At 37.2% G+C, this 21,187-nt stretch overlaps 1 protein-coding gene across 1 annotated transcript; it reads right to left on the bottom strand.

Moving 5' to 3' along the window:
• Positions 1–108: 108 nt before the first annotated feature.
• Positions 109–21,065, bottom strand: kctd3 (potassium channel tetramerization domain containing 3). Its single transcript, XM_073869688.1, has 18 exons — positions 20,671–21,065; positions 18,472–18,525; positions 18,211–18,256; positions 16,722–16,795; positions 16,574–16,632; positions 16,389–16,469; positions 16,163–16,297; positions 12,382–12,472; positions 12,104–12,294; positions 11,903–12,018; positions 11,681–11,768; positions 9,596–9,712; positions 9,346–9,516; positions 6,351–6,506; positions 4,980–5,076; positions 2,725–2,924; positions 2,515–2,656; positions 109–2,427 (listed from the first exon to the last, which is right to left on the bottom strand). The coding sequence occupies exons 1-18, from the start codon at positions 20,739–20,741 to the stop codon at positions 1,857–1,859; spliced, it is 2,460 nt and encodes an 819-aa protein (XP_073725789.1). The 5' UTR covers positions 20,742–21,065; the 3' UTR covers positions 109–1,856.
• Positions 21,066–21,187: the final 122 nt, after the last annotated feature.

Genomic DNA, 21,187 nt, shown 5'->3' on the forward strand with positions numbered 1-21,187 from the left:
TGCCAACCAAGCCACAAATGCAAATTCACATCCGCATACACCGCACCATTCTTCTTCAACAAAATTATATTTTTAAAAAAATATATAACTTCACTGCAAAAAAAAAAATTTAAATATAATTTGGTTGAATAAAAATAATACAGTATATACAGATGTGAATTTGCATTTGTTGCTTGGTTGGCAGAAAATCTCTCTGAAACAATTTTAAAATGTAACGTACTTGAGTTACATAATGTTATAAAGTCTATGAGAAAGACCAAAACAGAAAAAAAAGATTTTGATTTCTCAGAAAAACAGCAATCCAAATGAGCAAAAGGCACTGAATACATTTAAAACAAATGAACTTCAGATCTACACTGAAATGTCATAGACTATAAACAATGAGTCCCAGAGGATCAATGTAGAAAGAAATGCATTATTGTTCCTACAACCCTTTAAATGTGTTCATTAGTTCAGCTTCGATTGGTCAATCGTCCTCTCTATGTACAATAAAGGACTACAAATAAAGACTGACAGTAAAGTGCATCACAGTGTTTTGAAATGTACCATTAGTGAACAGTAGCAACAGCAGGGAAAAGGTACAATGTTAAAAGCAACCTATTAAAAACAAGCAAATAGCAAGACTTTTGCCTTAAATGTGCATACATGCAAAGCTGAAGTCTAATGTACTCAATATAAATGATATGACTAGTTAAATGTCTGACTTACTAGTACATTTGCTTTAGGAAATGTCAATTCAGGTGTAAGCCAATTTAGAGGATTAGTCAATTTTCTTAAAAAAAATCCAGATAATTTACCACCATGCCATCCAAAATGTTGATGTCCCTCCCCGCTCAGTCGAGAAGAAACCACGTTCCCCGAGGAAAACATTTCAGGATTTCTCTCATTTTAATGGACCCCAACACTTAACAGATTTAATGCAGTTTAAGCAGTTTCAACAGAGTTCTAAAGGACCCCAAACGACCCCAAACGAGGCACAAGGGTCCCATCCAGCAAAACGACCGTCACTTCCGACAAGAAAAACAAAAAACATGCACCTTTAAACCACAACCTCTCGTCCATCTCCGGTCCCGTAATGCGCCAGCGCGACCTCACATAATTGCGTAATGCCGTGGAAAGGTCACATGTTACATATATGAAACGCACATTTGCGGACCATTGTAAACAATAAACTGACACAAAGACATTAATTAGTATCATTCAACATACAACAATTTCGGAACGGTCCTCTTTCTCCACTATTGTAAACACTGGGGCGTAGTTTCGCCTACATCATCTGTGACCTCTTTTCGCGTCACAGGACCGGAGATATACGAGAAGTTGTGGTCCAAAAGTGCACACCTTCCATTTTTCCTGTCAAAAATGACAATCGCTTCGCCAGACAAGACCCCCACGCCTCGCTTTGGGATCGTCCAGAGTCTGTTGAAACTCTGTCGAAACTGCATTAAATCTGTTGGGGAAGTGTTGGGGTCCATTAAAGTCCACTAAAATTAGAAAAATCCTGGAATGTTTTCCTCAAAAAACATAACCTCTTCTCGACTGAACAAAGAAAGACATCAACCTTTCGGACGGCATGGTGGTGAGTAAATTACCTGGATCCTCTTCTAAGAAAATTGACTAATCCTTTAAACTACCTGCTGTTGAATCCAAAAAGAGAAAATGAGGCCAACATGGTTGCACTTGATAAAAATCTTATTAAATTGTTCATATGACAAACCAGCATCTATACTGTGTAATTCCCTTTTGTTAGCTGCCAGCTGCTGTCCTTCCCAACCATTCACACTTACTTTCTCCTTTCACCTGTCGGAGATGACTGTATTTGGTATGACCTCTAAATCGTAAATCTGTGTAAACCATCACTCGCTCGCAGTTTCAGTGCCCTTGCGATGGCGCGGAGATGTGGAAACTTTAGTTGGAGAGGGTGAGGCGGTGCTGGACGAGTCGCTGGCAGCACTGTCGCCCCCTGCAGGTGGAGGACTCAACTGTGGAACTGGAGGTGCTTTTCTCCTGCTCAGGAAGTTCGCTTCAAATGGCGCCCTCCTCCTCACCCCCTCCGATCTGCAGTCTGCCCCCTCCTCCATCAATTGTATCCTTCGCCGTGGGTCTCCAGGGCTGTCCGGAGGTTTGCGCGAAGCTGCGAACTGCGTTTCGGACGCTCTGGAACCCCACGGCTCAAAGGTTGAGTTTTTTTTGTCCCCATCTTCACCGTTGCTTTCCAATGCAGGCTGACGCACGTCGTCCTCCGTGGATCCACATTGGAGCCCGTTGTTCTCCAGCATGGTTTTTGTAAGGTTTAAGCTGTGAAAGTCTCTGTAGCTGTGAAAGCTCTCGGTGCGTCGAGCGCGAGCCAGCAGAGGGCTCTCTCTGTACGGCCGCAGGGCTCCATAGGTGGCCGTTTCAGGAATGGGCTCCTGAGCCTGCAGCTGGAGACTGTTTAAAAATAGACATTTATAAAGTATTAATTTGATTAATTATACAGTTCGCTTTATTTATTAATCCATGCAGGGTGTGGTCAGACTGGAAGAAGACTCCCGTAGTCGGCTATGTTGCAGTACGGAGGGGGCGGGGCTGATGTTGGGCGTGGCACAACGAGATGTGCTCAAGTCACATTGGTCAAGCAGCTTCAGCAGCTCCTCCTCCGTTGGACCGCCCACTTCTGCAAATAGGCAGGAAGTTATTTTTGCAATTCATTAAATTGCTAGAAGCTACAAAAGATGTCCAAACCTGGTTCCCGTTTGGCCTTGTCGTCACTTTTGTTGACTGTGTCCATGGCAGTGGTCAGGTCCCACATCTGAATGCTACCGTTCGCATGGCCGGTAAAGAGAAAACGTCGTGGTCTGGAGCCCATACGGCTAGAGCCCTCGCACTCTCGTACCGTGAAACAAGTGATGGTGGTACCGTCCACCGACTGCACCTCACAGATCCTGCCATTGGATTGATATAAATGTCAGATGAAATTAAAATATTGTCCAGAATATAATACTTTTTCATAAGTAAATAGGGACCAGTTTGGTTACTCTGCTCAAGTAAGATTAAACCATTAGAATAAGAGGTGTAATGGAAAAAACACTAAACATAAAAGAGGACAAATCATGAAAATCTGACTTTTTATTCATGTTTAAGTGCTATAATTGGGTCCGCATTGCTTCTATCAACCTAAAAAATGTGAAAAAGATCAACCCAGTAACTTAGTTTTTATAAGCCATCTCTACAAACATGTGAAAAATAGGTCATTGAAATATGGTTCCCCTTGTGATGTCAGAAGGGGATAATACCGCCCCTTAATCTGCACTATCCAACTACGGCACTGCCATTTAGTGCAGAGGACACACCCAAAAACAGCTAATTTTTGCTCACACCTACAAAGTGGCAATTTAACATGCTATAATAAATTATCTATGGGGTATTTTGAGCTAGAACTTCACATACGTACTCTGGGGACACCAAAGATGACATGTTAAAAACAAGTCTTGTGTAATGTCCCCTTTAAAGGTATTTAGGAAATCTGGCTTCAAATGGAATCTACAAAAATGCATAGCAAAACTAAAAGCTGACAGGTAATAAACTATACATTGTCTTCATCTTGATATTATTGATCCTGTTTTGTGATAATATTTTGTAGTCATTGTCCTGGGTCATGTCCAACATGCATACAAATGTTTTAATGCATCTTTAATAAAACATTTAAAGGTGCAATGTGTAATTTTTAGAAGGATCTCTTGACAGAAATGCAAAATAATATACAAAACTATATTATCAGGGGTGTGTATAAAGACCTTTTAATAATGAACCATTATGTTTTTATTACCTTAGAATGAGACATTTTATCTACATATACCGAGGGTCCCCTTACGTGGAAGTTGCCATTTTGTGAAGCCATGTTTCTACAAAAGCCCTTAATGGACAAACTTTTTTTACTAAGTTGTCTCCGACAATGACATGTTTTTCCTGTGGCGGCTACCGTAGCTTCTCGATACGCACAACCGGCGCAACGTCATAGAATGTCTCTGAACAGGTTCACGCCCACTTTTGGGGGAAATCAGAATAGACCTTCCATTGGCTTCCATTCAAAATAGCGGGACAAAGCAACCTTCGTAAACAGCCGGCAGGCGTAAATAACTTATGAAATCACTCAGATTAAACACGTTGAGTAATTATCTGTCCACCCTGCCTGCCATAGAGCGCGAAAGATACATTAACATATTTAATTTGGTCAATATAAAAACATGTCTCTTTCACTCTCCCAGCATCAAATTTGTGTAACAACGCTCCCTATTGGCCAGAGGTGTCTTACCCGGACATTTACTCGTACCTCATCGAGTCAACAGGGAAGCAAGTGAATGATTTTACTTCGTATTTGAAAGTTACTTAGTATTCATATATTATGTCTTTATATTTAGAGTAATGAGTGCACTTTTCCGTCGAGTCATACAACTAACTGGCTTAGCGATATTTCCAGCAATCACTGGATGGCGTTGTTATACAAATTTGACGCTGTGAGAATGAAAGGGACATGTTTTTATATTGACCAAATTAAATGTGTTAATGTATCTTTCGGGCTCTATGGCAGGCAGGGTGGACAGATAAATACTCGACATGTTTAATCTGAGTGATTTCATAAGTTATTTACGCCTGCCGGCTGTGTAAAAACGTTGTTTTGTTTCGCTATTTTGAATGGAAGCCAATGGAAGGGCTGCTTTTTTATCACCCAAAAAGGGGCGGTGACGAAATTTACAGTCAAGTTCCCGGATGTGCCGGTAGTCCGTATGCGTTTCAAAACCGAGGGGTGAGCAGTGGACTGACCTGTTGGTTGCAATTCGCAAATTGTGAAAATGCTGCTAAAATTTACACACTGCACCTTTAAATAAAGAGTGAATATATTAATTGTTTAAAGGTGGACATCATTTTTGGTCATTACTGAATGTGAGACATGTCTGTTTAGTCTTATACGGTTCAAGGGTTAAACATCTTTCCAGTACCTCTTTCCAGTAGAAGAAAGCCGAACAAACAGTTTGTTGGTAATGGGAATGACTTTCTGAATGAAAACCTGTTGGTCATCTCGCTCTCCAAATGGACCTGCACAGACACAGCACATCAGATACTTTTATTGGCTTGTTTCTGAGACAGTAGTTCAAAACTAGGCATGGGCCGGTATGATATTTTGGCGTATTATAACCTTAAGCAAAAATACCACGGTATCACTGTGTTGCCCCTAACGAAAATTAACCATGGTTTTACTGCAGTTAAACCCAAAAAAACATGGTCATTGTAGTAGAATCAGGGTAACAAAAAAAAACATAGTTTTGACAACCATGGTTTTCAAAAATCATAGTTAAACAATGGTTAGTGTAGTAAAACCATGGTTTTGCTGATAGTAATCAATACACCAAAAAAACATGGTAACTACACTTTTACCACAATAAAACCATGGTTAATTTTCGTAAGGGGCGGTATTTCCATTGCAATGTGTTCTTTTCAAATGTCTGCATATACCACTTTTAAACTGGACGCAATACATTTTATTTTTAAGCAACATACAACAATCCAGTTAAAAATAAACCCTTTAAATATAATATTCTTTTAAAGGGGCCATGGCATGAAAATCTGACTTTTTTCATGTTTAAGTGCTATGATTGGATCCCCAGTGCTTCTATTAACCTAGAAAATGTGAAAAAGATCAACCCGGTAACTTAGTTTTGGTAAACCATTCTCTACAAGTACATGAAAAAATAGGTCATTGAAATAAGGCTCTCCTTATGATGTCATAAGGAGCTCTTATTATAATAAAACCACCCCTTAATCTGCACTATCCAACCACAGCACTGCCAATTAGTGCAGAGAAAAGCACAATTAAGTTTTAATTGCAACAAACCACCATCATTGTGATCAGTGTTTGAATTTCATCAGCTCATTTGCATTTTAAAAGACACACCCAACGGCACATTTTTGCACACACCTACAAAGTGGCAATTTTAACATGCTATAATAAATTATTTATATGGTATTTTGAGCTAAAACTTTACATATGTGCTTTGGGGACACCAAAGATTTATTTTACATCTTAAAAAAGTCTTGGCCCCTTTAAAAAAGTTTATTTTGTATTATACATTAAATGTAAACAAATTAATTACATAACTTAATTTTGTGTAAACACAGCTCATACCTCAAATGTTATCACAGAAAATTGTATTGGTTTTAAAACCTTGACTCTTTAAAACCTCAGTATACCTTGAAACCGGTAACCCGTGCTTATTCAAAACATTATAATAATTATAACAGGTGGGCCTGGAGCTAGCTAGCTATTCAACTTTCAAAAAGTGTAATTTTCCTGATGTGATGGAAGCTCTCACCGACATCATTGCCGGAGGAATAGCTGCTATGGCTCTCTGTCTCCTCCAGCGAGATGATCTTAAAGGAAGCCAGCGGAGTCGATCCCGGCTGAGTGGAGATCATACCTCTGAACCGCGTCACCGTCCATGTGCGTACGTGGTTATTGTCAGCGCACACTTCAACACAGAGGAATTACAGTCATTTCTGTTGCATTTTTTATCTATACTTTATGGGTGATTCTCACGAAACCATTGAAACACCACGGCACTAATGATTTTAGCTTTAAAATGTGTAATATAGTAACATTAAAAAGCATCAAAATTAACACAATACTGTGTTCTACCTTGCACAATGTGTGATTTCAACATAAGAATTTATTTAATTTATTTATTTTTTAGAAATTCTCATTAACGCACTGTGTCCGGCTGTGTTAGAACATCCGTTATGTTGTAATTTAATCAAATTAACACAAAAATAATAAGAAAAAAAATAAATGGATCTTTTCCTAGACAACTTTAGATGACAGAAAAAATATTTACTGAATATTCATGTATAATAATAATGAAGAAAAATTATGAATATGATGTGTCCATGCCTGATGTTCTCATCCTCCGCAACACTTTTTGAGAACAGTTTAAGCACACATACAGAATTTTAATAAAGTTTGATTTTGAGTGACCAAGCACATGGACCAGTTACTTCAAGATGGCTACCAGGTAAGATCATTTTTTTACAGTTAATTTAAAATATTGTCTTGTCAGAATGCTTACACGACATTTTGATTATCATTACCGCAACAGATCAGGGTTCCCACTCTTTTCTTGAAAAGATTTTCCAGGACGTTTCCAGGACATTTTCAGGACATTTTCAGCTGCTACAGTGTGAGTCAAGTTATCACAACTTAGGCTGGGTAGTAGTGATAGTATCATATCATCATTGCTGATATCAGTTTAAAAATACAAACTCTCACAGTCAAGCTGTATTCGCTAGCCATTCCCTGAACTGGGGGTTTTCCTTTCACTCAGTTTTGAATTTGCTCTGTCTTCCTGACATCGTCACTAACTCTTGCCTATAAAGGACAACAGAAATTTGAAAGTCTAAAACTACTTATATTGACTGATTACTGAAATTAGGCCTACTTTTCATACCTTAGCATTTTCATATCTTTCATATTCTATTAGGTGTGTGACGAGACACTTAATCCACGAGACGAGACACGAGATTGGGTTCACGAGAACGAGACGAGATTTTTATTTTATTTTTAAGAAATTCTCAATGATAAATATATAAATGAATGGGAAACTGAAATCACATCATTTTAAAATGTTTAACTAATCTAGGACTGTCCCTAACAATAATTTTGCTAATTGATAATGAAGTCATTTGATATTTTTGGTAATAAAATAATAACCTTTAACATTACATAATAATGACAATGCAATAATAATTCGTCCAAATAAAGTATCAAAACTAGTAAACACATTTATATAGCCTAAAAAAACAGAATTATGTACTATAACAAATGCCTACACGGGGCGGTAAATGACCCACTTCAGTTACTTTAATTTTAAAAGGATGCTTTTAGCCAAACAACGTTTAAATCCATTTAAATCTTTAATATTTGTCCAATTCTTTACAATAGAAATGATACAGTCACTGTTATTATTGAGCAAGATTTAAAAAGCAAACGCAGTAAAAGACAGAATATAATGCATTTAATTTATGACGTATGCAGTCTACAAATGCAACCTCTGGATGCAGCATTTTGTATAAGAAACGGCCAGCATTTGACCTCCCCGAGAAATCTCGTGACATAATTAATTTTGCGATACATATTTAATCGCACGAGATCTCGTCACACCCCTATATTTTATGTATTATACTTACTGTACACAACACATTATTTTTTCACTTAGACTTTGACTCGAATGCTTTCACAGTGAATCCTTACGTGTAACGGTTCACATTTACCAAAAGCTGGCAGGTACACACACACCTACACACACACGTACACACACACACACACACACACACACGTACACACACACACACACGTACACACACACATTACCTTTTTAAGCCCAACTGCAGCAAATGGGGAACGGGGTACAGAGAGTGAGGCAGAGCAGTGCCATTGAGTAGAGCGGTGCTGAGGCAGAGGGGAGGAGGAGAGAGACGGGAATGTTACGTTGTAGGTTCAGTAGACTTGTTATTCTCTGCTTTTCTACAATGATTAGCTGAAACTGCTTCACCACGCTGCTGAATCGTGTTGTCAGACAGAAGTACCGCACGTGCATATTTGCCACAGAACTCACATGTCCGTAGTTTAGAGGGGCAAGTCCTACCAGCGTACTGTGTCGTCAAATTGCGCACTTGCTACGCAAACGCGTACATTGGCAGGTATGTGTCACGTGGGGCGGTGTGCTGGCTACATGCGGAAATGAAGGAAGAAAGCGCTCCAGCCCAATATTACACGTTAAAGGCAGGTCAAAACAGACATTCATGCATAACATTTTTAACCCGTTTGCGTTCATCCTACCAGGAGGGAAAATAATTTTCCAGGACAACGCAAGCGTTTCCAGGACATTTGACGTTTCCCCCCATTTTTTATGTGTTTTCCAGTACTGGAAAATTGGTCTTTCATTTTCCAGGTTTTCCAGGTTTTCCAGGACGCGTGGGAACCCTGCAGATGCTTATAAAATGTTAATTTAATTAATAGAAGCATAATACTTTGATTTTAAATGCATGTGCAGAATCTCCAAATTATGTTCTTTCAGGTTTGTCATGTCATTTTGAAAATATGTCAGTGTTGATGTTTTCTGACTGTTGCGGTAATGAGATTTTTTAGGACTAGTTTTTTAAATTATATTACAAAAAGTGTTAAATGATAAGTAAAAGTTTTTAAATTAATGTTGCCATTTACTCCAGACTTTGTTTTTCAATGTCTGGTGGGAAAAAAAGTAAATTTAAGCAATTTTTACATTTTCATGCTTGACATATGTGAGCAGATCTCACCTGACACCAAGTGCTTCTCAGAAAGCATGATCTTTGTGACAGGACTGCGGTGGACAGTGAAGGTTTGGAAGAGTTGTGGTCCGGATCCGACGGTCTCTGGATGCTGAACGATAACCCGTACAGCCCCAGAGCTGGTTCCGTAAGCGATCTCAATCCAGTTCCCACTCACACCTGGAAATACAGTGACATCACTGACCTCTTCCTGCACTTGATTATCAGTATCTCAACTCAATAAAACTCTTTGACTCACTTGTTTTGGGAGTCAGGTAGACACTGAGGGCTGTGATTGCATCATTTGATGGGTCGTGGTAGAGTTCTGTCACCAGTAAGTCGTTGTCTTTCATTCTCAGTGGAAACTTCTGCATGTCTACAAGGAGAAAATGTGGTTAGATCTTTCCTTTGTTATTTTCTAATTTAAGATATCAGAGACACAGTACCAGTAATGGCCAAAAGTGATGTCCAACTTTGAACAATTGTCATCCTAATGCTGCGTTCACACCAGCCGCGGTAGAGGCGTCAAGTGCGAGTGATTTCAATGTTAAGTCAATGTGAAGACGCGTGTCTGGAGGTCTCGCGGCACGAGTGAGGTGTTTAGCGCTGCGCGGTAGACGCGATTCCACCTCATTTGGGTGTAAAGTTCTCGTGAATGGGGCAATTGAGCGTTGCCGCGGGAAACGCGCGAGTTGAAAATTTTTAACTTTGGCGGAAAAACGCACTGCGTTAACCAATCAGAAGCTTATTATATACGCAAACTTAAATGGGGAAATTTTATCATTTGCACTTGTTTCAAAGGCTTGCAAATGTCTACCAGGAAAAAAATGTGGTTAGATCTTTCTTTTGTTATTTTCTAATTGAATATATCAGAAACACAGTACCAGTAATGGCTAAAAGTGATGTCCAGCTTTGAACAATTGTCACCCTAATGCTGTGTTCACAACAGCCAGCGGTAGAGGCGTCAAGCGCGATTGATTTCAATGTTAAGTCAATGTAAAGACGCGTGTATGGACGTCTCGCGGCGTGAATGAGGTGTTTAGCGCTGCGCAATAGACGCAATTCCACCTCATTCTGGTGTATAGTTTGCGTGAATGGTGCGAATTAAGCGTTGCCACAGGAAATGCGCGAGTTGAAAAATTTAAACTTTGCCGTAAAAACGTGCTGCGTGAACCAATCAGGAGCTTGCTATAGTAGTGACGTGAATACAGGAAACGAGCGAAGTCGCAGAAGCCCCTCCCATTATGCAAATTTCTGTGTGAATGTCTCGATGACTAGAATTTCACATGCGGCTTTTACACACGAATGAAGCGAGTAAACTCAAAATGTTAAAGAGGCAAACTAGACGCAGTGGACGCGAATTTGACGCCTTAAACGCGGTTGGTGTGAACCCACAGTAACTCTTTATTCAAATTTTTTTTTAACTTTGAGTAGAATTTAAGGATGCTAGGCAAAAAAATTACAACACAACACATGAAAAGTTTATAAAGACATCACCCAGGACAATACATATGAAATAATACCACTAAAGAGGATCAAGAATAATCTTAATAACAGATACAATTTTTAGTCAGTGTTTGCATTATTAACTGTGAGCGTTTGTTTTTCTATGCATGTTTCCCTAATACACTGGTTTGCATATTTTGCTAAATTAATTTGTCTAATAAATACCTTAAAGGTGCTGTGTGTAAATTTTAGTGCTATCTAGCGGTGAGATTGCCAATTGCATCCAACGACTTAGTCCAACGCAAACCCCTCCTTTTCGAAGCGGATAAAAAAGTTTGAAACGTATAGAGAAGGACAGACATGTCGTCATCGTCTGAGACTAAATAAAGAGAAAACGCGCTCTGTAGAGCAGTTTGTCCATTTAGGGCACCTCTAGAAACATGGCGGCGCAAAATGGCGACTTCCATGTAAGGGTACCCGTGGTGTATGAAGATAAAAACAGCTTATTCTAAGGTAATAAAAACAATACAGTTCAATTTGTAAGGTCTTTATACACCACGGAAAATGTAGTTATTGCATTTCTGTCAAGAGATCCTCCTAAAATGTACACACTGCACCTTTAAGTTAAGTGTTTTGTCCACATATTGTATAAATTTCCCCCTTGGAAATAACTTTTGCCAACTACTGTCATTTACAAAGTAAAATTAGATTAAGCAAATCAGAAAACCTGGACTATATGTAAATTAGAATGATGAATCGTATACAAGTTTGTATTTACTACATGAAAATAATTACTATGATGTCTTCATGCAATTTTTATTACATATTTAACATTGAGTCTGTCGTATTTCACGTCCAAACATTATAAAGAATAAAATGCCACAAATAAGATGCCTACCAATATAGTAAATTGAGCCATTGTTACAGCCGAGCAGGAGGAAAGATCCTGCAGTGTCACAGCTTGTGATGGGCACTACGTCCTGCACCTGCATAAGCAGATAATACAGATGTCAACATCAGAACCGTGTCTACCCTACAACGATGTATGATTTGGTAAACCAATGTTTATGTATTAATAAAACAATAAACTGTGAAAAATCTGAATTGCTAAATCCTTTACCTGCCAATGTTGTGTGACGGCGTTCCACACCCCTACCTTCCCCGTGTGGCTGGTGCCGACTAGCTGACTCCCGATGAAAAACAGTGAGTCAACAGGCACGCCAAGATTGAACACGCCTACATAAAAACCCAGGGAGACTCTCTTACAAAATTTGCACAGATCAAGTGTTAATTTTCATAATTCTGTACTTTTGTTTCCTACCTATTTCACTTCCACTTCCTCCATCCTGAATACTCCAGAGTATGATACTGCTCCCTGATGATGCTGCAACCATCTTGTCTTTATCTCCATGTGGGCCGCCCACAACTTTAGCATTGAGGGCCACCCGCTCGATAGCCCAGTCCAGGTACGGACTTGAAAACACCTGCTGCCAGCCAGAAGATTCCTTTATCCTAGAGACCAATCACAGTCAGTCTATAGTCAGTACAGTCTTCTTTATGTTATATGCTGAAAATTATTCTGCGACTGATGATATATACCTGTAACAAATAACAAAATGTGCATAGGCCGCTACGATCCAGTTATGATGGCCAGCAACGATCAGCACCTTCCTGGGGTCGACTGGTGATCCTGTTGATGCAAATAAATAAATAAATTATAAAAATTACGGAAGTTTGAGCGAGAGGGGGAGTAGTCAGGAGTGATGATGTTACTGCGTGCCGAAGTGCTGCAAACTAAGTGCTCTTCCGCCATACAATATAGTTCTCAATCTTATCCACTTAAAATCGCCACGTTTTATTTTGTGCCCCCATACTTACTCGTGTAACTACTCATGTAACAGTCTTTAAATAGGGAAAACATGGAAGTGTTTGGTGGTCGCTAAATTCATCCCTGTTTGGATCCTAAGGAATGAATGGGGCTAGGCTAAATGCTAACACATTCACGACACACTGTACAAAGATTAAGTGCACGCATTGAAGTAAATTGAGGTAAGAACAAAGTAAAATATTGAAAAACTGTGGTGTTTTCCTTTAATAAATTGGTCCCACTTTATATGTCTTTAACTACTACAAGTGTGTTTATTGGTTAGAGGTTTAGGATCAAGGTTATTTTAGTTTTTAGTTTAGTATGTTATTTTTTAAGTAACACTATTTTTACATAAAATATTTGTATAATATATTTAAATTATATTTATAATTATATATTTATATTATATATTTTATAATATTTTAAACTGGCTTTTATTTTAATATTTTTAGTTTTCAAATTAATTTTAGTTTATTTTTTGTAAATTTGCTAATAAATTTGTCCTTTTATTTATTTTTTTGATTGGTTTATTTTTTAACTAATATTGCTATTTTACCTCCTAAGACCCGAGTTTTGGTTGGTCTTTTTTCAGATTTCCACCAGATATTTTGGGGTTAGGAAAAACCAATAAATATAATAACCAAGTATTTTTCTTAGAACATGAAGCAGTTTATTGTCCATGTTTGTGTACAACAGGTTCCAGCTACACAGCATTAAACAACAAAAAAATGTTATGTACACGTATGTAGACATCCAGGTCTTAGGAGGTGAAGTTCATTTTATTCAGTTTTTGTTAATTAATAAATTATGTGCCACAACTCAGTTTTTTCTGAGGTAAATATTAAAATTTCCATTTACGTTTTTCAACTAATATTTGCATTTATATTTTATTACATTTTTATTAACAGACATGTTTTAATAGTGAGTTAATTCAATAAATAAGTACCCTGTTCTTGGTATGTACCTACAATATGTACTTACACAAATGTATACAATGTAACACTTGTGTACATACAGGTTGTTACATTGTACTTACACCTAATATAAAGTGTGACCAATATATTAACATTACTATGTGTCAACATATATAATATTACTGTATAGACTACACTGTCAGTCAAGTACACTGTCTGAGCTTTTAACATTTATAACTATTCTAACAAAAATATTCTCATATACATTTTCACCGTGTACTGTACAGTATAATATAAGGCTCTGACTTTAGATAGAAATCGTAGTAAAAAATTTTACTATAAACCATATTAAAATCATAAATTCAGGATTTATTTTCTTGTGCTGTAAACTGTTGAAAATGCCATGAAACGGTTAAACAGAAAGCTTGTGCATTAACTCTCTCTCTCTCATCATTCTTCTCACATGACTTCACTCGGTGCAGAGAATATAAAAGGCCTTTTAAGATGACCTCACCCTGCCTACTGCACTACTGCTTATAAGTGGAATACTTTGTCTTCATGAGATCTCTTCTCTCCGTTTTTACATTTTCAACAGCATGACACCACACCAAAACAACATACACTGGTCTCTGGTCTGTGTTGAGAAGGTCAGTGTTTTTCACCTGTCCTATTGATCTTTTTAGGTGCAAGTCTGTATTGTTAAAGTCCTAGTTAAACTCGATAATACTGTATAACTGTGTTGTGTGCTGGTAATTTAAATACAGCAGTATTTTACCAAAAATTATTTTTGATTATTTAATTCTCTACAATAGATCTGTGCAAAAACTAGATCTCAAAATCAAGACTATGTAGATCTGACATTCCTGCTAAAGGCACAATATGTAATTTTCACCACTAGAGGTCACACAACAATAACAAAGGTGTAGCTTTGCATTACGCATTACTTTTTAAATGTACCGTATTTTTCGATCTATAAGCCAAGTTTTTTTCGTAACTTGGCTGGTGCTGCGTCTTATAGTCAGGTGCGCCTTGCAAGTCAGTATGAATTAATTTTGACATTTATGAGGCAAGAGACAACATTACCGTCTACAACCGTGAGAGTCCGCCATATGCTGCTTCTGTATTTATGTAATTCAGTGGACTCAGTAATGTGGAATGACGAGTAAGCGAACTTCACGCTAGTTAGCTTGTTCGGTTAAAGGCGGAGTCCATGATGTTTGAAAGCCAATGTTGATATTTGAAATCACCTAAGCAAACACGCCCCTGCCCCAATAGAATCTGGACCTTCTGTTGATAGACCCGCCCCACACATACGCAACCCGGCATTTGATTTGATTTGATTGGCTATAAGTGTGTTTTGGTAGTCGGCCCGTCTCCTTTTCCAACGCGTTTTTCAAACATCGTGGACTCCGCCTTTAATTTAGACTATTCAACCTTACAGGTAAGTTTTGTATGCTATGGTTAATCGTTTAAATAACTGATAATATTACTTCAACGTACAGACATCTATTCAGCCTGCTGTTCTGTGTGCTATTGTTTAGTTGAATAACTTGTCTTTCCAGATTAAATTTCTGTTCTTCGGCTTGGATTTTGTGAAATAATTTTCTAAATAAACGCGACATATAGTCCACTGTGACTTATATATGTTATTTCGTCTTAATGGCGCATTTTTGCATGATGCGGCTTATACTCCGGTGCGGCTTATAGTCCGGAAAGAAAGGTACACATTAATATTTTGGGTTACTTTTTCAATTCAATGCAATTAAATGCAATTCAATTTAAGAAAATATGTACTGAATTAAACTAAACGTAGTCACATTATGCACTCTATGCGTACACACCTGTGTGGGAACCGTTTGAGGCAGAAACTGAGATGGCAAGTCAGAGCTCCACATTTTTGTGAAGAAATATGCAATTTCTAAATGCAGAACTTCTCAGTCATAAAAAACACCTGCAAGGCCTGAATGAGATCAAGCCTCAGCCAAGAAAAAGTAACTAAAAAGAAACGTAAGCATTACTTTCCGTAAAAAGTAAGAAGTGACGCAATTAGTTACTTTTTTGGGGAGTAACTTAATATTGTAATGCATTACTTTTAAAAGTAACTTTTCCCAACACTGGTATTCTTTACATCCACTCCCAATCTTAATCAATCCTACAAGACTCACAAATCATGTTCATGGATGACGTATTGAAATAAATTTGACAAACATTACATTATAAAGTAATCCAAAGAGTGGTTTGATAGAAACAACAACACAAATCAACATTTGTGAACATGTGTAAAAGTGAAAACCAAAGATGTAGCAGACATGACATTATTTACAGGGGATGCAATGAGGACGGATGAAACTGCACATTTTTAGAAACTTTGGGGATAATGTAAGTACACATGTGAACAAAATATAAATTACTATGCTAGTTATTTTTAGATCTTTTTTAAATAGTAGTCCACTTTAAAGATGGAGCCCATTGACTTACCATAGTATTTTTTTCCTACTATGAAAAGTCATTGGACCCCATCTTTAAAGTGGACTACTCCTTTAATGCAAAAAATTCAAAACAAGCCTCTGTTTTTATATATTGAAGGTCTTTTACACACCCAGTCTTTGAGGTCCATCTGCCCCGGAGGGTCCAGGGAGAGAAGACCCCCCTTCTGCCCCACTAGGACTCGAGTGCTCTTCTTGACCCGCAGCAGCTGTGGCCTGTCCACCAGCATTTCTTCGGGCAGGCAGAGCTGAAGAACAAATGTTTGACAAATGTTATGTTAGGCACAGAGTTTAAAACAGGTTTTCTTTGTGAAAGTCTTAGATCTTATCTAATTATACCTGGTGGAGGGAGGTAGCCATGAAACAGCACACTTCCACACGATGATCTGTCCAGTTCCTCACACAGAAGTAAACGTCGTACTATTCATAACAGACATACAAAATAAGAAAACCACATAGATGCATGAATAAACACCCATCTGAGCTAATTGAAAAGTAGCTCCAGATTTTCATCTGTGCCGTACCTAAGGGTGTAATTCCATAAAACTCAGCTTCATGTCGTATGATGCTTATGTTAACCCCCCTATCAGAGGAAACAGGACAAATAAGACAATACTGAACATACAATACCAATACTGCATGCAATAGATAATGATTTGGCAAATGTCCTACCTTAAGTCAAGTTCTTTTGTTCGAAGAAAATTTAAAATGGGAGCAAATGCTGTTGGGTCTCTGTCAATAAAAATCTGAAAAACCATAAAAGATTTACTGCTTTAAAACTGAGATAAAAACATCATTCACTACAGCTGGAATAGGCATACATTACAGTTTTTCTCAGTCGCTTTGGTACATTTCTCGAATCATACTCACAATTTGCAAAACAGTAAGTGCATTTCTCAAAACAATTTGTACAAATAGCAAAACATCATGGATAACCTGCAAAAGCCACTCTTTTACTCAAAATACTTAGTTCATCTCTCAAAAGTAAATATCTGTGTCAATGAACATGTCAGTGCCATCAGAATGACAAGTCCTTGTTTCATTGTGTACGGATAAGACAGTCAAATTGCTTAGTCATGTTGTCAATATAACAGTTTACACTGGAGGGATGTTCTGATGTAAACTATGGCTAAAGTTTTGACGACAAGTATTGTAAATTGTAAGTTACACCTTATAGTATAAGTTATGTGGGAGTTTGATTGCAAGAGACTGGACAAAATTTACATTTACGCTTTTACTGTTTGTACTGTAATTCGTTAAAAAACAATGTCATTGCCATACAGAAAGATAAAGACAGCACTGCAAGCACTGCATAGCATAAAGAGAAAAAAAACAAAAGTAGAAATGTGAACATGATAGATATCTAAAAGATGTCTAACCATAGCCCAAGAATAGATGATGCATATACTTTTAGAACATGTAAAAGAAATGAAAGCAAACACCTTGAACACACTTTGCTTACATGTTGGAATATCATACATCTTCAAGTTATTTTGGCAAAAATGGCATGTAACCAAATTCAAGGTTATTTAGGGTAGAAGTGGGTTACTCATTGCCGAACTATATTGGGTCTATAGTTAGCAGTCATTTCAACGTCTCGGTTTTTGCTTGCTGGGGACGTTTCTGTCTGTTAGAGAAAGTCAAGATTCACCTGGGAGCAATTTACCAAGTCAGGACAGATTTAGAAAAAATGTCTAATGGAAATGTATAGAAATATGTTTGACCAAACCCTGTATTTTGACAACATGTTCAACCATTTTGCATGTAAAGACTTATAGTATGAACTAATGCCTAAATGTTGTGTGGAGTGAGACTATTCAACAGAGACCCATTATAATACATTTTGATCAACATGACATAAACAACTGATAATGTAGGAAAAAGCAGAGAATTGCACATAATCATTTGCATGGATGTACCAAAGCATTTGCAACTTGTTCAAAGAAATGAGAAACTGCCTTTTTGATGTGCACAAGTGACACAATGATGTGAGAATTGAACAAGCAGTTTTGAGAATTTCAATTCTGATCTGAGAAATGTACCAAAGCAACTGAGAAAAACTGTAAATGGATTATTATAACAAACAACACACAAAACATATGTTTAGAATTCAGTATTTTAATCCGTTCTTGTTCTTTTTATGATACAGATTTCTACTTACGGCTCCAGTTTCATCCCGTAGTGTTGATATTCTCCCACTGAGTAAACTGGGGACACAAAATAGATTTACAAAGGTTATGCAAAGCTTTTAATAAGGTAAACAGATTTGCTTCATTATTCAACAAGCCTAGATATTAGTTTAACACATGTATCGCTGTAAAAGATAATGATGATTATTTTAGGAATAACTACAACAATTCAAATGTTCATCTTTCTAGATATTTGCAAAGCTTTGGCAGCTGTTTAAGACGTCTTATTTCACCTTGAGAAGAAAGAGTCAGGAATCCATATCAGAGTCTGTCGTGATGTGCTGAACCTGTAAGAGAACAGATAAGATTTGTTAAATTCCTGCACAGCTTCTTTTTCATTGCATGAGTTCGTTACAACTACTTAACATGGTATATAAAATATGTAAAAAATAATAATGCCACAGTAATTTGTTGTAATGCTTATTTCAACTTTGAATCACAATAGTTGAACACTTTTCCAACTAGAAGCATCCTTACAATGCATAGAATCAGATATTCTTGTGTCTGGATACAAAAGAATCTGTACTAAATTATTACAACTGGTAAGCTACTGTACTTTATAAGCTTTTATAACCTATACTGTATAAAAAGCTTTATAGTTCAGTCTGATCTCAAGTACACAGGCTTTTAAATTTAACTGTCTGATCTCATAAACACAAGCATTATAATTTACTTTACAATTTGATTACATGAACACAAGCTTTATAGGTTTTTACAATCTGATCTCATCATGAACACAAGCTTTATACTTTACAGTCTGATTACATGAACATAAACTTATAGTTTAAAGTCGGATTACCTCAAAACAAGCTTTAAAGTTTACCATCTGTAATCATGAACAACACAAGCTTTATAGTTTACAGTCTGATCTCAAGAACATGAGATTTATACTTTACAGTCTGATTACATGAACACAAGCTTTATAGTTTAGTCTGATATCATGAACAACACAAGCTTTATAGTTTACAACACAAGCTTTAAAGTTTCCAGTCTGATCTCAAAAACACAAGCTTTATATTTGAGTCTGATTACGTAACAACAACCTTTATAGTTTACTGTCTGATCGCATGAACACAAACGTTATACTTTACAGTCTGATTACATGAACACAAGCTTTATAGTTTACAGTTTGATTACATAAACACAAGCTTTAGCCTATATTTTTTTTACAGTCTGACTTCATGAAGTCTTTAAAATTTGCAGTCTGATCTCAAAACCACAAGCTTTATAGTTTAGTCTGATTACATAACAACAACCTTTATAGTTTACTTACTGTCTGACTCTGATCTCATGATCACAAGCTTTATACTTACAGTCTGATTAAATGAACACAAGCTTTATAGTTTACTTATTGCCTGCTCTCATGAACACAAGCTTTATACTTTACAGTCTGCTTACATGAACAGAAGCTTTATAGTTTACAGTTTGATTACATAAACACAAGCTTTGGCCAATAGTTTTTTTTACAGTCTGATTACTTGAACATGGGCTTTATAGTTTACTGTCTGATCTCATGAACACAAGCTTTATAGTTTACAGTCTGATATCATGAACAAGAACAACACAAGCTTTAAAGTTTGCAGTCTGATCTCAAGACCACAAGCTTTATAGTTTAGTCTGATTACATAACAACAACCTTTATAGTTTTCTTACTGTCTGATCTCATGAACACAAGCGTTATACTTTACAGTCTTATCTCAAGACCACAAGCTTTATAGTTTACTGTCTGATATCCTGAACAACACAAGCTTTATAGTTTGCAGTCTGATCTCAAGAACACAAGCTTTTAGTCTGATTACATAAACACACGCTTTATAGTATACTTATTGTCTGATCTTATGATATGAACACAAGCTTTATAGTTTAGTCTGATTACATGAATGCTTTATAGTTTACAAAATTGTCTGATCTCATGAACACAAACTTTATAGTTTAGAGTTTGATTACATAAACACAAGCTTTAGCCAATAGTATTTTACAGTCTGATTACTTGAACACAAGCTTTATAGTTTACAGTCTGATCTCAAGAACATGAGCTTTATACTTTACAGTTCGAATATATGAACATGAGCTTATGCTTTACAGTCTGATCTCATGAACATAAGCTTTAGTCTTATATCATGTAAACCAGCCTTAAAGTTTACAGTGTGATTACATAAACACAAGCTTTAAAGTTTAGTGGCTGATTACATGAACACAGGCTTTATAGTTTAGTCTGATCTCAAAAACATTAACTTTACAGTCTGATTACTTGAACACAAGCTTCATAGTTTACAGTCTGATATCAAGAACACGAGCTTTATAGTCTGATCACATGAACACAATCTCTATAGTGTACTGTCTGATTACATGAACAGGAGTTTTATAGTATTTTATTAAACTTAAATTACACCTAAATGTTTTGACGCGAGTGCGTCCTGACGTCAGTTTACCTCGTTCCTCCGACGTTCAGCTGGATTATGTCACCCATCCCAGATGTTGAACCGTTACCGATCCCGGCCATCCTCAAATCCCGTGCCGTTACCGAGGAGGAATAAACTGTTTAATTCAGCTGTCGCATTTATCCACCCAGAATCCTCGAGATATTCCTTAACCTACCTCGCGACCCAGCAAGCCCCTAAACTATGCGTCACCACAAGGGCTTTTTAGATAAAGCTTTTCGCACACAATGTTCGCCATATTCAAAGCTTTAATAAACTACTGTAATGATTTCCTACAACTGTTAAAGGCCTTACTACAACCTATAGGACAGGGAATGGCAACGAGTAGTGTTATGGACGCCATGTACCGATGCTAAAGCGTTGTGGAGTCGATCAGAGCGACAGCCAATCAGACAGCGTTGTTCCTGACACAAGGCGCAGACTCCGCCCCGTGTTTTGGAAGTATGGAGGATGTGAGCGAGACATTATTCTCCAGATAGATAGATAGATAGATAGATAGATAGATAGA

This window comes from Misgurnus anguillicaudatus, chromosome 7 (genome assembly GCF_027580225.2).
Source record: "Misgurnus anguillicaudatus chromosome 7, ASM2758022v2, whole genome shotgun sequence".
In the NCBI taxonomy this organism is placed as follows: domain Eukaryota; kingdom Metazoa; phylum Chordata; class Actinopteri; order Cypriniformes; family Cobitidae; genus Misgurnus; species Misgurnus anguillicaudatus.